We start from the raw sequence: 20,542 nt of genomic DNA, 5'->3' as shown, positions 1-20,542 counted from the left end.
TATTTGAATTAACGGACTGACGAGGAACATAAAAATTCCCTGATAAATTTCTCTTAACGTGGTGTTGGTAGCAGCTGGCGGTCAAGCAGTGTGGCCTGTCATGATTTAGAGTTGAAATGACCATTGACTGTCCACATTCACCAAACCAACTTGACAAAATTCCATATCCCGCAAACAATATATTGACAACAGAAGTGCAACAACAATATTAAACAAAGATAACTAGAAATTTATAACCAAGATCACACAAATTGACGTCAACTATTCAACCAGGAATCCACGTCACCCCTTTTGTCGATTAATATAGAAATAACTTTAGTAATTAATACACTTTCAATAATACAAATTAATTCGTCAATTTTAATACAACTCTTAATATTACCCTATTCACAATTATGCTTAGGTTAGGTTTAAGTAGTTCATTTTCTATTGTTACATTAGGTTAAGAGAAATTAGAATAAGTTAGATGAATTTGATTAGATTTGAAAAGTTAATTTTAATTTTCTGTTGTTAGAAATGATGCAGTCTTGTAGTGTCTAGCCCGACTGTAAACAATTTGGACAGTTTCATCAGTTTGTAATATATTTTTGTTATGGAAAAGAAATCGTGTCTGTGGTCATATCTGATTAAACCATTAATGACGACAAACGAACCAACCAAACCTGACTTGGCCCACATTACTAAAATTTATGGTAATTATTTAAGACTTCACAGCTGCTGATTTTTTTTTTTTTTTTTAGAAAACGAATTTAAAAACGCCACAATTTTACTGTCTTATAGTGGACACTGTCGTAGTTATGGCAAATGTGTTTAAAACTATTGATTTAAAAGTTCAACTGAACCTAACTTTCAACAAAATTAACCTAACCTAACTCTCAGATCATGTGAAAAGTACATCCTCAAAAACATGTTTAGGAATATAAACATCGAAACGAATAACGAGTTGGCGATGTAGTCGTCAATTTTAGCCAAATTTATAATCAAGCCATTTGGTTAGGTTAGGTTTCCTTGGTTAGATGCTAAAAATATACAAGGTGCCATCCCAAATTATGCACATGTGTTAAACAGCTCATATCTGATAAGCAATTGTTTTTATATTATAGTTTACAATACTACTTTCACTCCGCCAGTTGACAAGGTAAACATAGGGAGAGAAGGATTAGTTTCACAAAAGATAAAATTATTCAAATACTCACTTGACGAATCATTCTAAATAAAATAATGTTTTATTCGTGTAAGGAAACATTTACAGTCCTTATGTTTTCACTGACAGCAGGTGGAACGAGACTTCATATTGTAAACACACTGACGGTAACTTTACTTATTTAACTATAACAATGTCTATGTATTCCGCCAAGGCCTTGTTTAATGTTAATTGTGTTTTTTTGGAATTGATTGGTAAAAAAATTTGGGGAAGAAGAATAAGATATGTTATATAGTTTTAGCAGTCGGTTGTGTTATGGGGTTAAATCTTCTTTGGGCCACAACAACTATGAGTATATCCTTATATTTAACCCATTAACCTCAACAAATACAACCTGTGTTCACTTACCTCTTGATGGTACATTCCCTCACCAACGATGACACTTGAAAACACCTCAATGTGAAATTTCTTAACACAACATCAGCAATGGAACTGACACTAACCCATAAAACATCACACTGCAAGTCTCGCCGCTTCTTGGGACTGAGTGAACTTATCTCATTTCTGTACGGAGACTTCGATTGTATATCTTTAAATTTACTAAGTACCCGAATCATTGATCTGGAACCCATGTAATTAATTTTTATTTTCCGACATAAATTATTCTATGCTCATAAGAAACCTTTATTCTTCCAATTATAAAGACTATTATCCCATGTGAATGAGTTCTGTATCACGAATACATTGTCATGAACCTCTGAACCAACACTTCCAAGCTCTGTCCTCACCGGTGTCTCAAACTGTCAAGAAACTTTGATAATTTTGTCTTATTTTGGTAAATATTTACTTTGGGACATGAGTCCTTAGGGGTTGACCAATGTTTTTCTCGTGTATTTTGGTGTGTTTTAAACGAATCTGACCTTCATTTTGGCGGAAATTTCCCCACAATAATGGGGGAGAGCCTGGGAAATCGTGGTTTTGGGGTAGGGGAGAAAACGAAAACGAGTCATCTGACCTAACAAAACGTAACCTAACTCCTAGCCGGGGGTTCCTCCCTCGGACCCCCGGTAGGCCTAGCTTAAACTAACCTAAATGTTTCAGTAGCTAAAACTTTGGGGCGCGCCATGACCGAAAGTACAATACCTTAGTTAGAAGTGGAAGGACCAGGGATACATAAGAATTGGATAGAATAATCGCCTTTCTCGTAAAACTCAGCAATAAACTTAAAATAATCGTAGGAGCACAAACGATAACCAACCTTTTGCCAATGTGAGACTGGTCAATGAAATTAAAATCGTACCCAGGCTGTTTCCTTTGAAAAAAAAAATCAAATTTGATTGGTCGAAAAAAAATCGCGTGATGATATCGATACCTCATTTGTCACGACTGGATGACGTCAGTTAACAATACTTATGCGTGATGCACCGATAAAATCACCTCACAGATGGAGACTGAAAACTACTTAAAATCAATTAAATTCAACTGTGTCGCTATTATCCATTTCTGCCATGTATATATGGGGTTCAAAATGCTCAGAATAGCGAGATCTAAATGTCCCAGTAGTTAATATCTTTCGGGGGCGCTATGTCCGAAAGTAAAATAATACCCTTATTTTGTTACAGTAAATTTATTATCCAAATAAAACAAAACAAAGCGCAATGAGATTAAACACAACTGTATTAAATCGGCATACATCGTTAAAAAGTGAAACAAAATAATTTTTTCTTCAAATAAATGCTTCCGAAGACGTCCACCAGGCAGAACTACCATCACAAAAAAACAACGTGATAAACAAACATTATCCTTACACTATTGTCTTGTAAGTCACTTCAGTGTTGTACTAATGTGTTATACAGACTGTCGGTAAACTCACTAGGAGGAGACAACGTTACACTTATGTCAACAACTTGTTTCGTGTGTACGTGTATTAGGAAACACGTCTTCGTATAAAAACAAAAGTATATTATAAAAGAGCAAGTTCCTCCCGTTCGCAACCCAGACCTATTATAGAGGGCACCGAGCCATGTAGCTGTATAACGCGCTTCGTGATTGGTCGATAGACATCAGTGGTGGGTGCTTGTCCAATCAGCAATGGTTTTATAAAATTGGTGGCTAGACGACGTGTGTTTGTTTTGGTGATGGCAGTTGGACCTCACCGGAAATGTCGTTCATATCATTGTTAAAATTACGTAGTATTTAGTATAAGGAGACTGTCAAATGTCTTAGTGGTTATATAAGATAGACCAAAATTTATTATTAAATTTCCCGTCTAAATTCACCATACCGCCGACACACTGAGACTCCAAGGACAGTGTGGGTATAATCGACCAAACAGCGTCTCCTAACACCGGGTTATGTTGTGAATTCTCTTTTTACTACTTAATAAACATACATATTTCTCCCTTACACTGATAATTTAGCTGAGAATACATGCGCAGTAAATCTTGTCAGTAAATATCACCTTCATATCTGATTGAAGAATTTTTTAATATAATATACCTCAGACTGGGTGTAGAGTTGAGACAGTTAATTCTCAAAACTTCCTTTAAAATAATCAAAACAAAACAACCTAACCTGACCTAATTCAACCTAACCTGACCTAATCTTACGTAACCTGACCTAACTTAATCTAATCTGCCTGACCTAACTTAAACAAAATTTACTCTAAGGTTGTGTTAATTTGGGTAGATTTAGTTAAATTAGGTATGTCAGGTTAACTTCAGTCACCTATATTGAGTGTGGTTAGGTTAGATTAGGTTAGGTTAGATTAGATTAGGTTAGGTGAGCCTTGTTCTTCCTTCTCACCTCCTCTCAGCATATCCAGATTAGCCTCCTACTCCTCTTCCTCTTCTTCCTCCTCCTCTCCTTCCTCCTCCTCCTCCTCTCCTTCCTCCTCCTCCTCCTCCTCTCCTTCCCCCTCCTCCCCCTCCTCCCCCTCTTCCCCCCGTGGTGACCTGGAGGTAAGATACAGATTTTCAGCCCCACGCAGCACAGGGACCAGTTTATTGAGCACCCCTTTACATCCTGAGTGATCAAAGGCGAAGCACAGAAGCATCACACCGACCAATAGGGAAGCATATACGGTGTTGTTCAAGTCTGACCTCTTAGATCTTGATGAGTGTGTGAGTGAGTGAGTGAGTGTGTGTGTGTGAGTGAGTGAGTGTGTGTGTGTGTGTCAGTGAGTGAGTGTGTGGCTGTGTGTGTGTGTGTGTGTGTGTGTGTGTGTGTGTGAGTGAGTGAGTGAGTGAGTGTTCGACGATGTGAGAAAATAAGAAAAAATAAGTTAAAGCAACAGAGGGAGATGTTACTGTAAAGACTCCCCTATTACCAAGACTGTCTCTATAGGACCTGAGATAGGAGAGAGAGGAGGCCACCATAGGATGAGACCAAACGCCGGAGGTGAGGTCACAAAGTCACTCACCAGCCAGAGGTCATGACCCCTCCCCCTCTCACACATAACTATATAACGGCAACACGAACCACAGCAATTTCATGGGTTAGTCGTTCTCTCAGGCAGTAATGGGGGTGGGGATAGAGGTGGAAGTGTGGGGTTGCCAGGGAACACGGTGTGAAAGGTGAACAGGAGAGGGAAGGGAAGGAGGGAACACAGGGTAGGAGAGAAATAGAATAGGAGGAATGAAGAAGAGGGAGAGTAGGGAAGAATAAAGCGTGGAGGCAATAAAGAGGGTTAAAACAAAAAGAGGAGATGGGAGAGATGAAAAGAAAACACAGGTGTAAAAGGAAGGGAGGTTATAAGAGCAACTGGAAGGATGAAGAAGGGAGTGAAGAAGGTAGGTAATTTTTTTTTTTTTACGAGGATTAGCCCACCCGGGCACAGGTCAACGACCCACAACGGAGCCTGGGGGGCGAAAAAATGTGAATAGAAAGAAATTTAAAATAGAAAAGAAACAGGTTATATTACTCTACACCACGAAGATGCCGGAAAACCAGCTTCTTGAAGTGAGACAGATTGTATGAGTATGGAAACACAGAAGAAGGTAGAGCATTCCACAGTTTGGCTGTGTGGGGAAAGAAGGATGTACTATAACGGGTTATTCTAGTGTGACTGACAGCCACAGAGAAACGGTGGGCACCGCGGGCAAGACGAGTGTTACGAGCCCACGGCCTTACCGGCGGTACACAGGATGCCAAGTCCACCGAACATTGCCCGTTAAAGTACCTGTAAAAGAGAGAGAGTGAAGCAACATTGCGGCGAAGAGATGGACAGAAGAGGAGCCACCCCAGACATGAGAGCAGTACTCCAAGTTAGGACGAATGGTGGTGGAAGAGGAGGAAGGGAAGGGAGTGGAGAAGATAGTGGAGAAGAGGAGGAAGAGGAGAGGAGGAAGAGAAGGGGGTGGGGAAGATAGTGGTGTAAGGGAGTAGTGAGATATTTTTTAGGTATATGTAAAATTTATCATGTTTAACATTCTTAAACAAAACCATACCGTATAGGGGAACTGTGGCATAAAATAAGTGACTTTGTGGTGAATACAAACATTGACCCTAAAAAAATGTTAAGGGACTGACCTAAAATAAGTTGTCTTACTGTATGACCCTAAAATACGAGAGAAATAGGACCTAAAATATATTACTTATTATACTTGGCCTCCCTAACTTTTACCCCTGAAAACTAAATGGGGTCACGTTCATTCGATATATTAATTAATTAAATAAATAAATAAATAACCTTTTGGGGTGTATTAGACCTAAAGACAGATTATGCCCGGAGTTTTAAATACCCTCTTCCATTGGAATTAGTTAATTTTACCGCCACACCACCCCTTCAAGTACTGTACTGCGGTGTCCTTCAGGACTCTTTTTTTTTTTTTTTAAACTCGGGTTGAAACACGACGACCCTCTTCAACGGAAGAGGGTGTTTAAAACTCCGGGCGACAGACCCGGACAAAATTCCCTGGACAGTTGGCAGTATTGTGGACGGACAAAACTCCCTGGACACTTGGCAATATCTGGTATATATGTTCTTGGAGATCATTAGGTGAAAGGGATTGGAATTTTAACGTATTTTTCTCAGATATTATTTTGTATTATGGAGTTTTTTCTTTCCATTATTATTATTACTTTTATTTTTATTATTACTATTATTATTGTTTGATGTTGTTATTACAGCCAAACACAAGTGAAGGTAAATGAACGGAGAAGACGCACCAGACATTAGGTTGTTGTCTGGTCATAAAGTCTGTCAGCTGTTGAGGGCTTACGACTGACTCCCCCGGGGGTTATTCACCTCTACTTAATAGTTATTTATATTTATTCTAAAGTTTAATTCCCTCATTTGTTGTCTTTTATACACTATCTTATCATAACTTCCTCCATTTTTACAACTGGAGAGAAGCAGGTGTTCCATGGCTACGATTCTCACCAGGTTCCTTCCTTTCTACGATGATTATTTCTCGTAGTTGGTGATATGTGTGAATAACTGATTAACTTAAAATATATAAAGAAACGTACTATAATAAAGTTGAATTTATGCCGAGAGTTTTATTAGAATTAGATGCATTCATTAAGACAATTAGTGAGATTAAAAAGATACCGAATCTTTTGAAAATAATGCAGCTTAAGTTTGTTTGGTGTTAAGTGAACGCAGCATACTGTAATTGTCATGTTATTTTTTTTAAGCGTTATTTCGGTGTTTTATCGTAACTCAGCCAGTTAAGGGAATTCTAACATCATCTTTTACGAACAATATTTATCGTAGGAGTTTCTTGAATATCAGAAACCAAGAACAGATGGCGGAGTTTACCGGAAATAAGTTCAACGAAACACAAACCGCTTCCCGCCAACACCAGACAAATGAGCATCTAGAGGACGACATCGCCAGATGGGCTATTAACCATCAATTATGTCTGTCCGTTCCGCCAACCAAATCCTCCTTTTTATTTTGTCGTTGTTTGCCGCCCACCGAGGTAAACGACCCATTAACGTCATCTGTAGTAATCATTTCTCTCACAGCGGACAGCGATGACTGCAATTAGGAAAGATGAGAATACTAAATTTGCGCTGAACAATGGTGGCTTAGTTTTGTAAAACCTTTTGGACCGAACAGTTAAGATGTCTCATGTGGTGTCTATAAACTGACCCCCGGTTGTCATATAAACAAATAAAAGGTATTTAATGACAGAATGATAGAGTCTTATTGGCTGATTACCTAACCAATGAGAGATAAGTCAACATGGCAGAAGTGAGGTAAACAGTTTAATATGTAATACAGACAAAACACTTTATTGGTTATCGCTCTAGCAGGCCTCAAGAGTCTGCTTCAGTCTCTACGTCAATATAGGAACTCTGACCTGCACGAGGAAAGGGAACTGAAACCATCTTATACAACTTATACTCCCTCCGTTCACAAGAGCTTTACAACCAGAGACCCAGAGCAGATTTTACCAATGCAGTTGATGATTGATTTGGCGAACGAGATGCGTTGGATTAATATAGATGCTATTCATTAAATAATATATTTTCTTAATACATATATTCTACTGTTGAAAGTAATATTAACTCTGACAGACGTATGGCAACCCAATACGCCTCATAGTCTAAGGCAGTCTGGATCATATTAACATTTGCTCAGTGTTTAAGTAAGTACCAGAAGAAGCTGTATGGATGGCTTGAATAATAGACAATAATTAAAAACAATTTACAAACCATATCACGTACAGTGTATTATTATTGATACGTATGGCTGTTCTTACTAAAGTTTCCAGTTGTGGAAAAAAAAAGTATTTTATTTTAGTTGATTAATGGAGTCGGTTGGTGTGATGGTCATTTGGATAAGGTAAATGTCACGGGCTGAAGAGAAGGGAACGTGACCATTGATATATAATTGGGATCACGTGAAGGTTAAGCACCCCAGCTTACTATATGACATTTAACCACAAAAAAATACGTGGTAGGTTGATTTTGGTTTGGTTTGGTTATGTAAGGTTAAATTAGGTTAGGTTAACATTAGGTTATATTAAATTTGCTTATGTTAGGTTATATTAGGTTAGGTTACATTAAATTAGGTTAGTTTGGGTTATATTAGGTTAGGTTACGTTACGTTAGGTTAAACTGGGTTAGGTAGACGTTAGGGTGGTTAATCGTTAAGTGAATTGAGCTAAGGTACCTTATATTCAGTATTCCTTCACACGCTGGTCAGGTCAACAGCCGAGTGTTAATGCACAGCAGTTCCACAGACGTGGGCTTTCTTGGCAAAAACATTCAGGATTTCCTGCAATCTCTTGGACGGCTGAGTTTTAACATGTATCATCAGCGTAACAGACAAGAACTGCGCTATTAACTCAATGGGATACCACATCATTCTGTTCACTCTAAGCCTGTAACTGGACCAAATTAAAGGAAGCTCGTGATTGGTCGAGTCGCACTGTAGGGGTGAATACAAGGACTATAAACAGTATATTTTCCTTGGTCACAACGCCAAATATCGGAGCATCTCTACATCAATAATCCTCTCCTCGCTTTATATTACGACGGCAGCTGTAGCAAGAGTCGTGAAAAACTGTTACTATATGTGCCAGGGCTCTTTGAGTGACTATTGATAAAGCAGTGTTGTTATGGCCAAGACGAGCCCTAGTAATACTGTAACTTCGATTTTTGTGTCTTTATTATGTTTTAAATGACCCAAAAAAAAAAAATTCAGGCGACATCTCAACACCTTGAGAAGTCGCCTGAAATGAGATGTAACGCTAACTCATTTTTTTTTGGGGGGGGGGGGGTGTGGGGGGGCGCTGCTTTCATAAGATAGTTGAAAATGAACCGATATCAGATTTCCACGCACGTACAAGCCGACGTGGGAAGGTCTATATGACTAGTGGATCACCCAAAGATTCAACCCCCCCCCCCCTTGCTTACTTCACGCTCCCATAGCTTGTGGTCTACAAGATATTTAGATTAGGTTCGGTTAGACTATAGATATCTTTGTAGATCGCACGCTGTAGTAGCACAGAATAGTTACTCTATTCGTCTAACGCTACCTGGGGAGGTTAGGGTCTTACTGATCTAGCCAAGGGATGTTAATGTGATTTAACTCATTGACCGTGAACAATATTTTCAATCGTATATTTACGGTATCTAGTAAATACATGTATTCATCTGAAACATCTATATGTATACTTTGGTAATACAAATCTTTACTTTGTGAACATTATTTTCTCCTGTATTTAATCAAATGTAAACACTGATTAATTATATTACAACACTGACATACAAATACAGTTATGACAATGTTAATCACTTCCTCACCATTTCTGGGATAACCTTTATGTTTACAAAACATGGGTGGAAACAGATCTTTGGCCCCAAATGATATCTTTCAAACTGGTTGATCATTGGTATTGAAGGAATCAATATTAATACTGCCTGGAAGAAACGTCTGACATACAACTAGCCATGCAGGGTATTTGACATAAGAACAGTTAAAATACTAACGTACAATGTTTCACAAGTATCCCTCACTGGTAATTAAAAACATTCTGCATTCTCTAAATTTGACCATCTTTTGTGGCCGAGATAAATGTCGCGATTCACCTGTCTGTGTATCATGCATTTCAAAAAGCAGACTTAAAAGCTTGTCACATTACTTAAAATTCATTTCATTAAGACTTTATTAGGCTAATATTTCGACCTTGACTGTTGCTAGCTTGACTGACAATTTTGGTCTCATTTTGCTCAATATTTGATGCTTAATTCAATGGAGATACTGTACTCTTTTTTGTGGAAATTAAATAATCAACTTCCCAGTAGAGACGTTTTTGTGGTAATTGGGCAGATTACAACAACCAAAGAATTCCGGAAATTCACTTCACTCAATCGATAAACTATTTTTTTCTATTATAAATTTATAACGAATTGCTTCTCTTAGTAACAGATGTAACAGTATGCCACAGTACTGGGGATAACATAATATATCTACCTTTACCAACTGTGTATCTGTTTAGGTGACTGTTAGTGTGATACAGTATAACAGTTAGTTGTGAAACTGTCATATATGTAACAACCTTCCTGGGTTGTCACCACCTTCACAATTACTAGTGAAGCACGTTACCTTATATTTTAGACATATTAAATATAGATCAAAGTTTATTGGATCTTCTGTAGTGAAGTCCAATATGTTCCTTTGTTTGTATTTATTATAAAAGGTTTCTAAGTACGCTTTCAAAAAGGATTATTACCGTAATTTAACCACTGTAGCTATGAGTGTTAAAAGGGGACGGAGGCTGTGTTAAAGGGCTCTGCTGATGATGAGACAGTTGAGAGAGGTGAGTAGGACCCGTCGAGGGACGAACGGAAATATATCCGACGTCCTCCCTCAAGGGAAGACGGAACCATCCACGATGGCTCTCAATAACGTCTTCCTCTAGTGAGTGATATCAACTACTGCCCGCACTAGGTGGCCAGTGAGCCGGTTACTTAATGCTAAACTCATCACTAAGTTACGTGACTTCCCGTGGGCACACCTTATCACGTGCTCTGAACATGCTACCTCATAGCTAGTGGAAAGTTACAGGGGGTAATAGAGTATATAAGTCTAATGTAATTAACCCATTTATATAAATACTTCTGCCAATAAGACAGGGGCTATTACATCGCTCGGTCACACCTTTCAAGTTCTGCTAGGAATAAACTAATCTAGCAGTAAAACCCTATACATACATAAACCTAACCATGTTACCTGCATATGTGTGTAAACACTAAACTGGGGAAGCTGACACCCATGGTTGAACAGCTACTCAAGCCCCAGTCTGCAATGGCAAAATTGGAAGAGTCTGACTTACAAAAACAAAATATTACTGCCAATATCAACACAATCGTGGAAAATCGTTAAATTGGACAATGCAAATCCTGTAATAACATGGCAAAAATAAATCTCGCCTATTTCGTGCATAAGAACGCACCTTCTTGATTATCACGCTGGATGAATGAGTGTGTGACAGAGAAAATAAAAATATTCTTAAAAATATTTAAAATTATAATATAAAGTTATCGTTTCTTTGGTAAAGGTGTAGATAACAGCAACCACCAGAAGTCGTTTGTTGGTTGTTTTTTGTTTTTGCTGTACTTAATGTTTTGATGATTTTAAGTAAATTAAAAGAAACGACAACTTTTTATTATGATTTTAAGTATTTTTTTTTAATTACTCTATCCCACTTCACAATTCTCCTCCCGGCGCCATTTTTGTTGTTTACCTCGCTGAATCCCTCTTCAAGAGACGTTTCCGAAATGATGGTGAACGCTTCCACGAATTCCTTCTCGCCATTGCTGATGTGTATCAACCTCGATATTAAGGTAAGTTGTTTAACACAAAAATTAACACGATAATGCATAGAACCTAATAGAACCTGACCTAACATATCCAACCTTTGGGTATGTTTGGTCAGCTTCTATTAGGTTCTATGCATTGTCGTTTCCATTTTTGTTTAATATGATATTGTAATGACCACGGTCGTACACGTCAGTTAATGTAAAATCAGACGATTCATATTACGCTCAATAGCCCACAAAACATGTAGCTATGCTTTCTTTATTTGAGTCCCCCGTCTAAGGAGTCCGTTTTCTCATCGCTTCAGGACGCCTGAGTACCCCGTTTTCTCTCTATCTTAGAGTGCACCCGAGACTTCGTTATTACTAAGTATAATAACAGAATTTGAAATTGCAACTGTAGTTGCATATGTTGAGGCAACTTAGATATGTCTGATTGGAGTTGGAACATTCAAGATCCATTGTGAGTGATGTTGAAAACTTCAACTGTCTTTATGGTTGGTAAAGCTTGTCAAGTAAGTGAGCATCAAGTCTGTCAGTACGAGTGGCATATCCTTATATCGTCCTTGTGGATAGCCATGAGTTAAAAAGTGCGACTGAAGTTAGATTATTTTGATGCCCAAACATCAGAGAATCTGATGTTTGTAGTTTAGTTAGTTCTAGTTGTCTATTTAAGAAAGTCATTAATCTCCTGAAAAGATTGTCAAACTCAAAATCCCCAAAACCTAACGGCTCTCTCCAAGAAGAATTCCTTGCCTGGATCAACAAATGGTCCCCAGTGAATGGAAAGTGGCTTATGCGAGTCCTATCTTCAAGAAGGGCGAGTGGCACTCCACGAACAACTATAGACCGGTGAGCCTGACCAGCATTATATGTAAAGTACTTGAGAGTATTATCAGAGATGCCGCAATGAAACATCTAATGCGAGACAATCTTGTAAAGGATTGCCAACACGGTTTTATGCTGAGGCGCTCCTGCTTAACACAATTGCTCAAGGTATTGGATATTTGGACCCATATTCTGGAACGGGGTGGTAATATCGACAATATTTACCTAGATTTTGCCAAGGCTTTCGACAGCGTACCCCATGAAAGGCTGAAAATCAAACTGGAAGGGTACGGAATTCGGGGAAATGTCCTAGCATGGATAGAAGACTTTCTACATGACCACAAGCAGTGTGTGGTGATTAGTGGCACGAAATCGTCATCCGTACTTATCACAAGTCGGGTACCACAGGGCAGTGTATTGGGCCCGCTGTTGTTTGTTTGTTTCATAAATGACATGCCTGACGTTGTACACTCCTCCATACAAATGTTTGCCGATGACGTCATGTTATTTCGGGAAATTAAGAAGCAAGCTGACTGTGAAGAGCTGCAGAAGGACCTCTGTGGGCTCCAGGAATGGTCGAAGGAATGGCTGCTGAGATTCAATGTCACGAAGTGTAAGAGGATGCACCTGGGGCGTACCAACGGTAAGGAAGCGTATCATATGTCCCAACGGGATGAAGAAACTGCACTAGTTGAGACTGTATGTGAGAAGGACCTAGGTGTGTATGTTGACAATGAGCTGAAGTTCTCGGGCCATTGCGAGAAGAAGGTAAATCATACAAATAAATTGTTGGGTCTTATAAGAAGATCGTTCAGATATCTAGACGGTCCGTCCCTCGTAACGATCTTCAGGAGTGAAGTGCTTCCCCATCTGGAGTACTGTCACCCCATCTGGTCCCCGAGATATGCTACGGACTGTCAGTTGGTTGAAAATGTTCAAAGTAGGGCCACCAGACTGGTGCCTGCACTTCGGCACCTCAGCTACCCTGAGAGATTGGAGAGCCTGAACTTGCCTAGCTTATACTGCAGACGGGCAAGGGGGAACCTAGTCGAGGTGTACATGTATAAGCATCTCAGAGGGCACTACTCAGGTGAGTGTCCTTACTTGGAGCTGGTGGACACTCGCCCCATAAGGGGTCACAGCTCAAGATAGAAAAAGCCGCAAGTCCAGAAAACTGTGAGGGCAAACTTTTTCAGAGAGAGGGTTGTAAACTCTTGAAACAATCTACCAGTGTGTGTTGTGACGGCACCGAGTGTGAGCTCTTTCAAGACAAGACTTGACCAACACTGGAGCGGGTTCAGGTACATTCAGGAGCCGGTGCATGCACAGTATTTGCCAACAGTGCGTGACAGAGACGTGACCGATCGCCAGGGCGGGTAGTGAGCCTATCTTTTGTTGAAAAAGATAAATGAAAAGGAAAAGTAATCAAAGACGTGACCGATTGCCCAAGCGGCTAGCAAGCCGATCAGTGGCGAAGAGGATACAAGAAAAAAATAAGAAATTAACCTGACTCGTGACACTGACGTTCATAGATGAGTGTACAGCGACCAAGTTGAATAGAATTTCTGTTGTTGATGAGATTAGCCTTTCTGGTATGTATGCGTAGGCCGGAACTGCCCCAGGCTCACATATATATATACGAATGCACAAGGGAGACTCGCATGCTAGTGCCTCTTCCTCAACGCATATCCAGGTATGTGAACGATTGTTTCCTGCCGCCATGTTAAGTCAGTTTAACTTAGTCAATTTTGTGAATATCAGTGTTTATGTTTTAACATAGTGAAATAATCATGTGCCAAGTAAATCGAGTAAAGTAAGTGTCGTCTGTACTGCTGCCAGACGTATATTTAGGAGTATTTGAGTTAGACATTTACACGCTAGTGACTCTTCCTCAACGCATCTCCAGGTAATGTCTGTGTTGGCACCACTACCGAGGTTCGGTAGCCGCCTATGGGCAAGATGGTTCATGAAGGATGTCTTTAATATGGCGAGATAAGAATCCGAGGACAAGATTACCCAGGGAACGCCGTGCGGAGACACTGCACCGAGTCTACCCCAGGGCGCTCCTTGCAAGCGAGCTTCGGCTGTCTGTGGCGTAAACAACTCCCGCCACTAGTGGACTCAGACTTGTCCGGTCCATTAACCGTGGTTATATATATTGAGCAGTATTAGTATCTATAATTGGGGATTAATTAGCAGAAATATAGTTATCACAGGTTAAGTATTGAACCCATGAATGTTGGTGTTACCCGTGGTACTGTTGCTATAGGAGTCGAGTTCACCAACCAGGTGTACTACCACCGAATGCTAGTTAAAGTGCCATGTTGTTCATTCCGAACTAACAGGATGTGTTTAATAATATCTTAATTTTGGATCTTGTCAAGTGTGTTATATAATCATCTGTATTGACAATGAAATAATATAACAGATGTTCAAGGATGTAATAAGTAATTAAGATCTATTTTGCTGTGTGTAAAGTAAGACCTCAAAGGTCCAGTCTTGTCTGAGTGAACTTAATTAATATCTTGTTCACTCCATATGTTAATAAATATTAGATAAGTAAACTAAAAGTATCACCGCTCTATTTCTTCTACCCACTGGTTCTCAGAAAATAACTATTATAACTCACGTGCCTAGAAGCTCGCTAGCACACTACCTAAAATTCTGGGTGGTGGCAGGCTACCGCGGCAAGTAAAATAATTATTGTGATAAGAATGACATGGTTTCCCAGACTAATCCATGGTTTAGAATATAACTACAACAGGATATAATTGAGAGAAAGTAAAGATATGAAATTCAGAAAATACAATAATAAATAAGAAAGAAGAAATGAAGTAAAGAAAAGAATATTGGCTTAGAAAATATAAACAAAGAAATATAAGATAGATACTTATAGAGAGAGACTCAGAGTAGAAGAATATAAGTATATAAGTACTGTATAGGAAAGAATAATAAAGAGAATAAATATGAAGTGAGGAAGCAGATCCTTACAACTGACCCATGTTTTTGTGGGTTTTAAGTTGCCATCTTTGGTCTTTGTGCAGTATATTAAACTAAGAATGTGGAAAAATCTCATAAAGATCTAACTAATAATTTTCTAGTGGTTAATATTATTTTGTAGGGTTTCTAGACCACTAAGTTATTTTATGAATGTGTGCGCTAAGGAACTGCTGCGTTAAGGATCCGTCAGGGGTTGTGTTTTAATGGGAGTGTCAATGGGCTTAAACTCGGGGAAGTGCAACACTTGACCTCAACAACTCCTGAGCTCATATTGGGAGCAGTTTCATATTTTTCTATGCCGATAATATGGTGTCTAGTGACGTAAGAAGTGTTGAGGGATCAATCCAAATGAATTGTTGTCTTGTGCACTTAATATTTTGCTTAGTGCTGTAGGGGAGATGCTGTTGATTAATACAAGTGTCATAACACTACCGGTGCATCTCTTTAACACCAATCTCAGGAGCGCCAGTCCAGGTTATGGTTAATACTACTGTATATTAATTTTGTTTGTGCTGATTCGGTATTCTGAGGGGCTCTTCTAGTGCAGTACCATCCATTTAAATAAACCCCAATAGGAATTCTAATTAGATAAAATTTGTTCGGTAAAATTAAGTATATGCTGTATAAATATATTGCAGTGTATAATTTTCAAAAGGTAAAAATAAAAGAAAGTTAAAACCTAAATGACTTTACCTTTTTCATTTACCATTCCTCCGGGAGCCAAACATTTTTTTCCACCAATCAATTGTTTCATCAATATATTTGATGGCTTCGGCAACCAGAGTCTTCTCTGTGCTAGCAACGTAGACCTGATCTTCCTGGTCTTCGAGGTGGACTTTCACTCCAAATAGTGATTAAATATCCCGGATATGTTGTCCTCTTTTCCCGATCAAATTACCATGAAACCTTCTGGGGACATATAAACATTGTTCAAACAGAACCTCCTCCTCTTCCCCGGAGGCCAGGTCGTCATCCTTTTTGTCTTCCCCGGACGCCAGGTAGTCGTCCTATTTGTCTTCCCCGGAGGCCAAGTCCTCATCCTCGTCGTCATCTTCCCCAGAGTCGTCTTCGTCCACGTCGTCTTCCCCGGAGGCCAGGTCATCATCCTCGTCATCTTCCCCGGAGGGCAGGTCATCATCCTCGTCATCTTCCCCGGAGGCCAGGTCATCATCCTCCCTTGAGGCCAGGTCGTCGTCCTTTTTGTTTTCCCCGGAGGCCAGGTCGTCATCCTTTTTGTCTACCCCGGAGGCCAGGTCGTCGTCCTTTCTGTCTTCCCCAGAGGCCAGGTCAACGTCCTTTTTGTCTTCCCCGGAGGGCAGGTCCTCCTCTTCCACGGAGGCTACGTCGTTGTCCTCGTCATCTTCCCCGGAGGCCAGGTCGTCGTCATCTTCCCCGGAGGCCAGGTCGTCGTCCTCCCCGGAGACCCTCACTACAGTCATTTTGATCCACCGGTAGATCATACTGAATAACAGGGAGAAGCCTACCACGCAGGAGACCACCCAGGGGAAGGGTGGCTCAGATGCCGGCACCACCCCTTCCTCCATAAGAGCTGCCAATAATCCATCTCTTTGTTTTTCCATTATGTTTATCTTTACGAGATCATTAACCACAGGGATATTCTCCCAGTAGCCGGCGTCAACTTTCTCCAGAGGCAAAACATTTTCCAATGGGCGTTTTTAAATTTTTATCAGATGGGGAAAAAAATAAGAAAAGAGGCCTGTGATCCTGGAAAAGATAGAGATTTTTTAGGCTTGGAGGAGAGAATGTTCTTTTGCCTACATTTCCAATTTATTTATGTGTTTTGCCACTTGGGATTTTTACTCCCAAATTAAACCTACCATATGGCAGGCGAATAGTCCAACTATTATTAAGTATAGTTTATACATATTTTAATAAGTAAACTAATTTTGAACATGTTTACCTTCACTTCTTATCCCTCAAATCTTTAGATTGAAATATTAAATATATTTAGGTTAGAATTGAAGGGTTAATAATTATTATTTGAGGTGTCGCCTAGAGTGTAGGCAGGAGGTGTAATACCAATGGGTAGTTAAAACCTTGAGAGACATTCTGCTGTAGATGAGACATTAGGAGGTTGTTGAAGATACGTATTCAGTGGTAGTATAGACGTTGATGTTTCCTAGTTCAGTCCCAGGAGACACTTAGCACATAATGCCTTAGTAAACACATAGGAGTAACAGAGGGAAATAACCATAGTTAAGACAGAGAAGACAGTTGAGATTACAGGCTCAGTTAAGACAGGATGTAGTGAAGATTACAGGCTCAGTTAAGACAGGAGGTAGTGAAGATTACAGGCTCAGTTAAGACAGGAGGTAGTGAAGATTACAGGCTCAGTTAAGACAGGAGGTAGTGAAGATTACAGGCTCAGTTAAGACAGGAGGTAGTGAAGATTACAGGCTCAGTTAAGACAGGAGGTAGTGAAGATTACAGGCTCAGTTAAGACAGGAAGTAGTGAAGATTACAGGCTCAGTTAAGACAGGAGGTAGTGAAGATTACAGGCTCAGTTAAGACAGGAGGTAGTGAAGATTACAGGCTCAGTTAAGACAGGAGGTAGTGAAGATTACAGGCTCAGTTAAGACAGGAGGTAGTGAAGATTACAGGCTCAGTTAAGACAGGAGGTAGTGAAGATTACAGGCTCAGTTAAGACAGGAGGTAGTGAAGATTACAGGTTCAGTTAAGACAGGAGGTAGTGAAGATTACAGGCTCAGTTAAGACAGGAGGTAGTGAAGATTACAGGCTCAGTTAAGACAGGAGGTAGTGAAGATTACAGGCTCAGTTAAGACAGGAGGTAGTGAAGATTACAGGCTCAGTTAAGACAGGAGGTAGTGAAGATTACAGGCTCAGTTAAGACAGGAGGCAGTGAAGATTACAGGTTCAGTTAAGACAGGAGGTAGTGAAGATTACAGGTTCAGTTAAGACAGGAGGTAGTGAAGATTACAGGCTCAGTTAAGACAGGAGGTAGTGAAGATTACAGGTACAGGCTCAGTTAAGACAGGATGTAGTGAAGATTACAGGCTCCAGTTAAAGATGGGGTAGTGAGATTCCAAGCCCAGTTAAGACAGGAGTAGTGAAGATTACAGGCTCAGTTAAGACAGGGTAGTGAAGATTACAGGCTCAGTTAAGACAGGAGGTAGTGAAGATTACAGGCTCAGTTAAGACAGGAAGTAGTGAAGATTACAGGCTCAGTTAAGACAGGAGGTAGTGAAGATTACAGGCTCAGTTAAGACAGGAGGTAGTGAAGATTACAGGCTCAGTTAAGACAGGAAGTAGTGAAGATTACAGGCTCAGTTAAGACAGGAGGTAGTGAAGATTCCAGGCTCAGTTAAAGACAGGAGGTAGTGAAGATTACAGGCTCAGTTAAAGCATTCCTCGCATTGGTAGCCCTGCACGTGTATGGGATCGGCCACACATGCACGAAACAAGTGATCGGCACTGTGAAACGAGTCAGAGTTAATGCTGCCACACTAACACAATTTGAAACTTGATCGTAACTCAATGCCTCATTTCTCCATGTCGACTGTGATGACCACACAAAGAAAGAAACACTTCAACTCTCATAGGTTCATGAACTCATAGCTTTTCATAACAAAGGTAAGCCTAGTACTAGACTTTCAGGAATTATCGACTGTATGGTAAAACGTCATTGGGCCGGGTTCCATTATGACGGCATGCGAAACTGTGGAGCTATTCAGATGTTTTAGAACAGCATGGTATATTTATGAGTAAAGAAACACATAATGTGGCATTTGCCCATAGTGAAGTAGCAATACAAATACAGATTCGAAATTCGGTTGCAAAATATTGTCAATGAAATGGCTAATTTCAGCCTACCAAATTAAGTATGAAATGTCTCACATTCAGGCCTACCAACCTTCACGGGACAACGGGAATGTTCAGTTGGAAGATCATCAGACCCCACCAGTACGGTAATTAATTTTTTTTTTACCGAGTGTACAATAAATTCATTCGCTCTCAATTTCAAATTCCTGAACACCAAATGAGGTACAGTACTGTATTAAGAAATACCCGAGTCTGAGTTAGTACATGAGAGAAATCGGGGGACTAAGATGTACTGAAGTGGGGAGAATACGGACGTCTCAACTGGTGGACTCACAGTTTCACACACGTTTTGTGGGCGGTGGAGCATAATATGAATAATTAGTGTTGAGCAGACTAGCCTTGCTATTGTGACCATGACATCCTATTCAAGGCACCAGGGAACAATAACAGTTACCAGGTAATTATGGAATTGAGGTAATAGTTTAAACTGTGAAAATAATATGACTACTGTACTGTATTTTGATTTCAATAATATACAGAGCTCTTCCTCGCCTTTACTAAGTTAGGCAAAGAATTAGTTTTAATACAGTACAATAATCTAAACAAGGATATATTTTTAACACCAACAAGCCAAACATATACTTCTCCATACAAATGTTTGTGGACAATGCCAAGTGTGAGCTCTTTCAAGACAAGACTTGACCAACACTGGAGCGGGTTCAGGTACATTCAGGAGCCGGTGCATGCCCAGTACTTGCCAACAGTGTGTAACAGAGACGTGACCGATCGCCCAAGCGGCTAACGAGCCGATCAGTGGTGAAGAGGATAAAAGTAAAGTAAAAGTAAATTAAGAAAAAAAAAAACTGTGAAGACCTACAGAGAGATCTCTGCCAGCTTCAAGAGGGGTCAAAGAAATGGCTGTTACGATTCAATCTCACGAAGTGTAAGAGGATGCACCTAGGTCATACAAACAGTAAGGAGGTGCATCACATGTCCCAATGGGACAAATAAACAATATTAATAGAGACCTAATGTGAAAAGGACCTGGGTGTGTATGTTGACAATGAACTGAAGTTCCTGGGCCATTGCAAGAAGAAAGTGAATCAAGCAATGAAGTTATTAGGTCTTATAAGGTCGTTCAGATATTTGGATGGTCCGTACCTCGTATTGCTTTTCAAGAGTGAAGTTCTTCCCCATTTGGAGTACCGTCACCCTATCTGGTCCCCAAGATATGCTAGAGACAGTCAATTGATTGAAAATGTTTCAAGGGCCACCAGACTGATGCCTGCACTATGACACCTCAGTTACCCAGAAAGATTAGAATACCTGCAACTTCCTAGCTTACACTATAGATGGGGAAGGAGGGAATTGATTGAAATTTACAAACACCTCAGATGACACTAGAGGTCACAGCTCAAGGTTGAAGAAGCCACGAGTCCAGAAAATTGAGCGGGCAATCTTTTTTGGAGTTAGAATTGTAAACTCTTTGAA

General features: G+C 39.9%; 1 protein-coding gene across 1 annotated transcript; it reads right to left on the bottom strand.

Moving 5' to 3' along the window:
* Nucleotides 1-16,257: 16,257 nt before the first annotated feature.
* On the bottom strand, nt 16,258-16,689 carry LOC121868974 (prostatic spermine-binding protein-like). The gene has a single exon (XM_042370007.1). The coding sequence runs from the start codon at nt 16,687-16,689 to the stop codon at nt 16,258-16,260; it is 432 nt and encodes a 143-aa protein (XP_042225941.1).
* Between the last annotated feature and the right edge of the window lie 3,853 nt (nt 16,690-20,542).

The sequence above is a fragment of the Homarus americanus genome, unplaced genomic scaffold, assembly GCF_018991925.1.
Source record: "Homarus americanus isolate GMGI-L3 unplaced genomic scaffold, GMGI_Hamer_2.0 scaffold24694, whole genome shotgun sequence".
Classification (NCBI taxonomy): Eukaryota; Metazoa; Arthropoda; class Malacostraca; order Decapoda; family Nephropidae; genus Homarus; species Homarus americanus.
The sequence above is the reverse complement of the archived record's forward strand: the minus strand, read 5'-3'. Positions and strand labels throughout refer to the sequence as shown.

Excerpts from the sequence above, each read along its gene's own strand:
- LOC121868974 (XM_042370007.1), bottom strand. The coding sequence starts at position 16,689 with ATGACTGTAGTGAGGGTCTCCGGGGAGGACGACGACCTGGCCTCCGGG.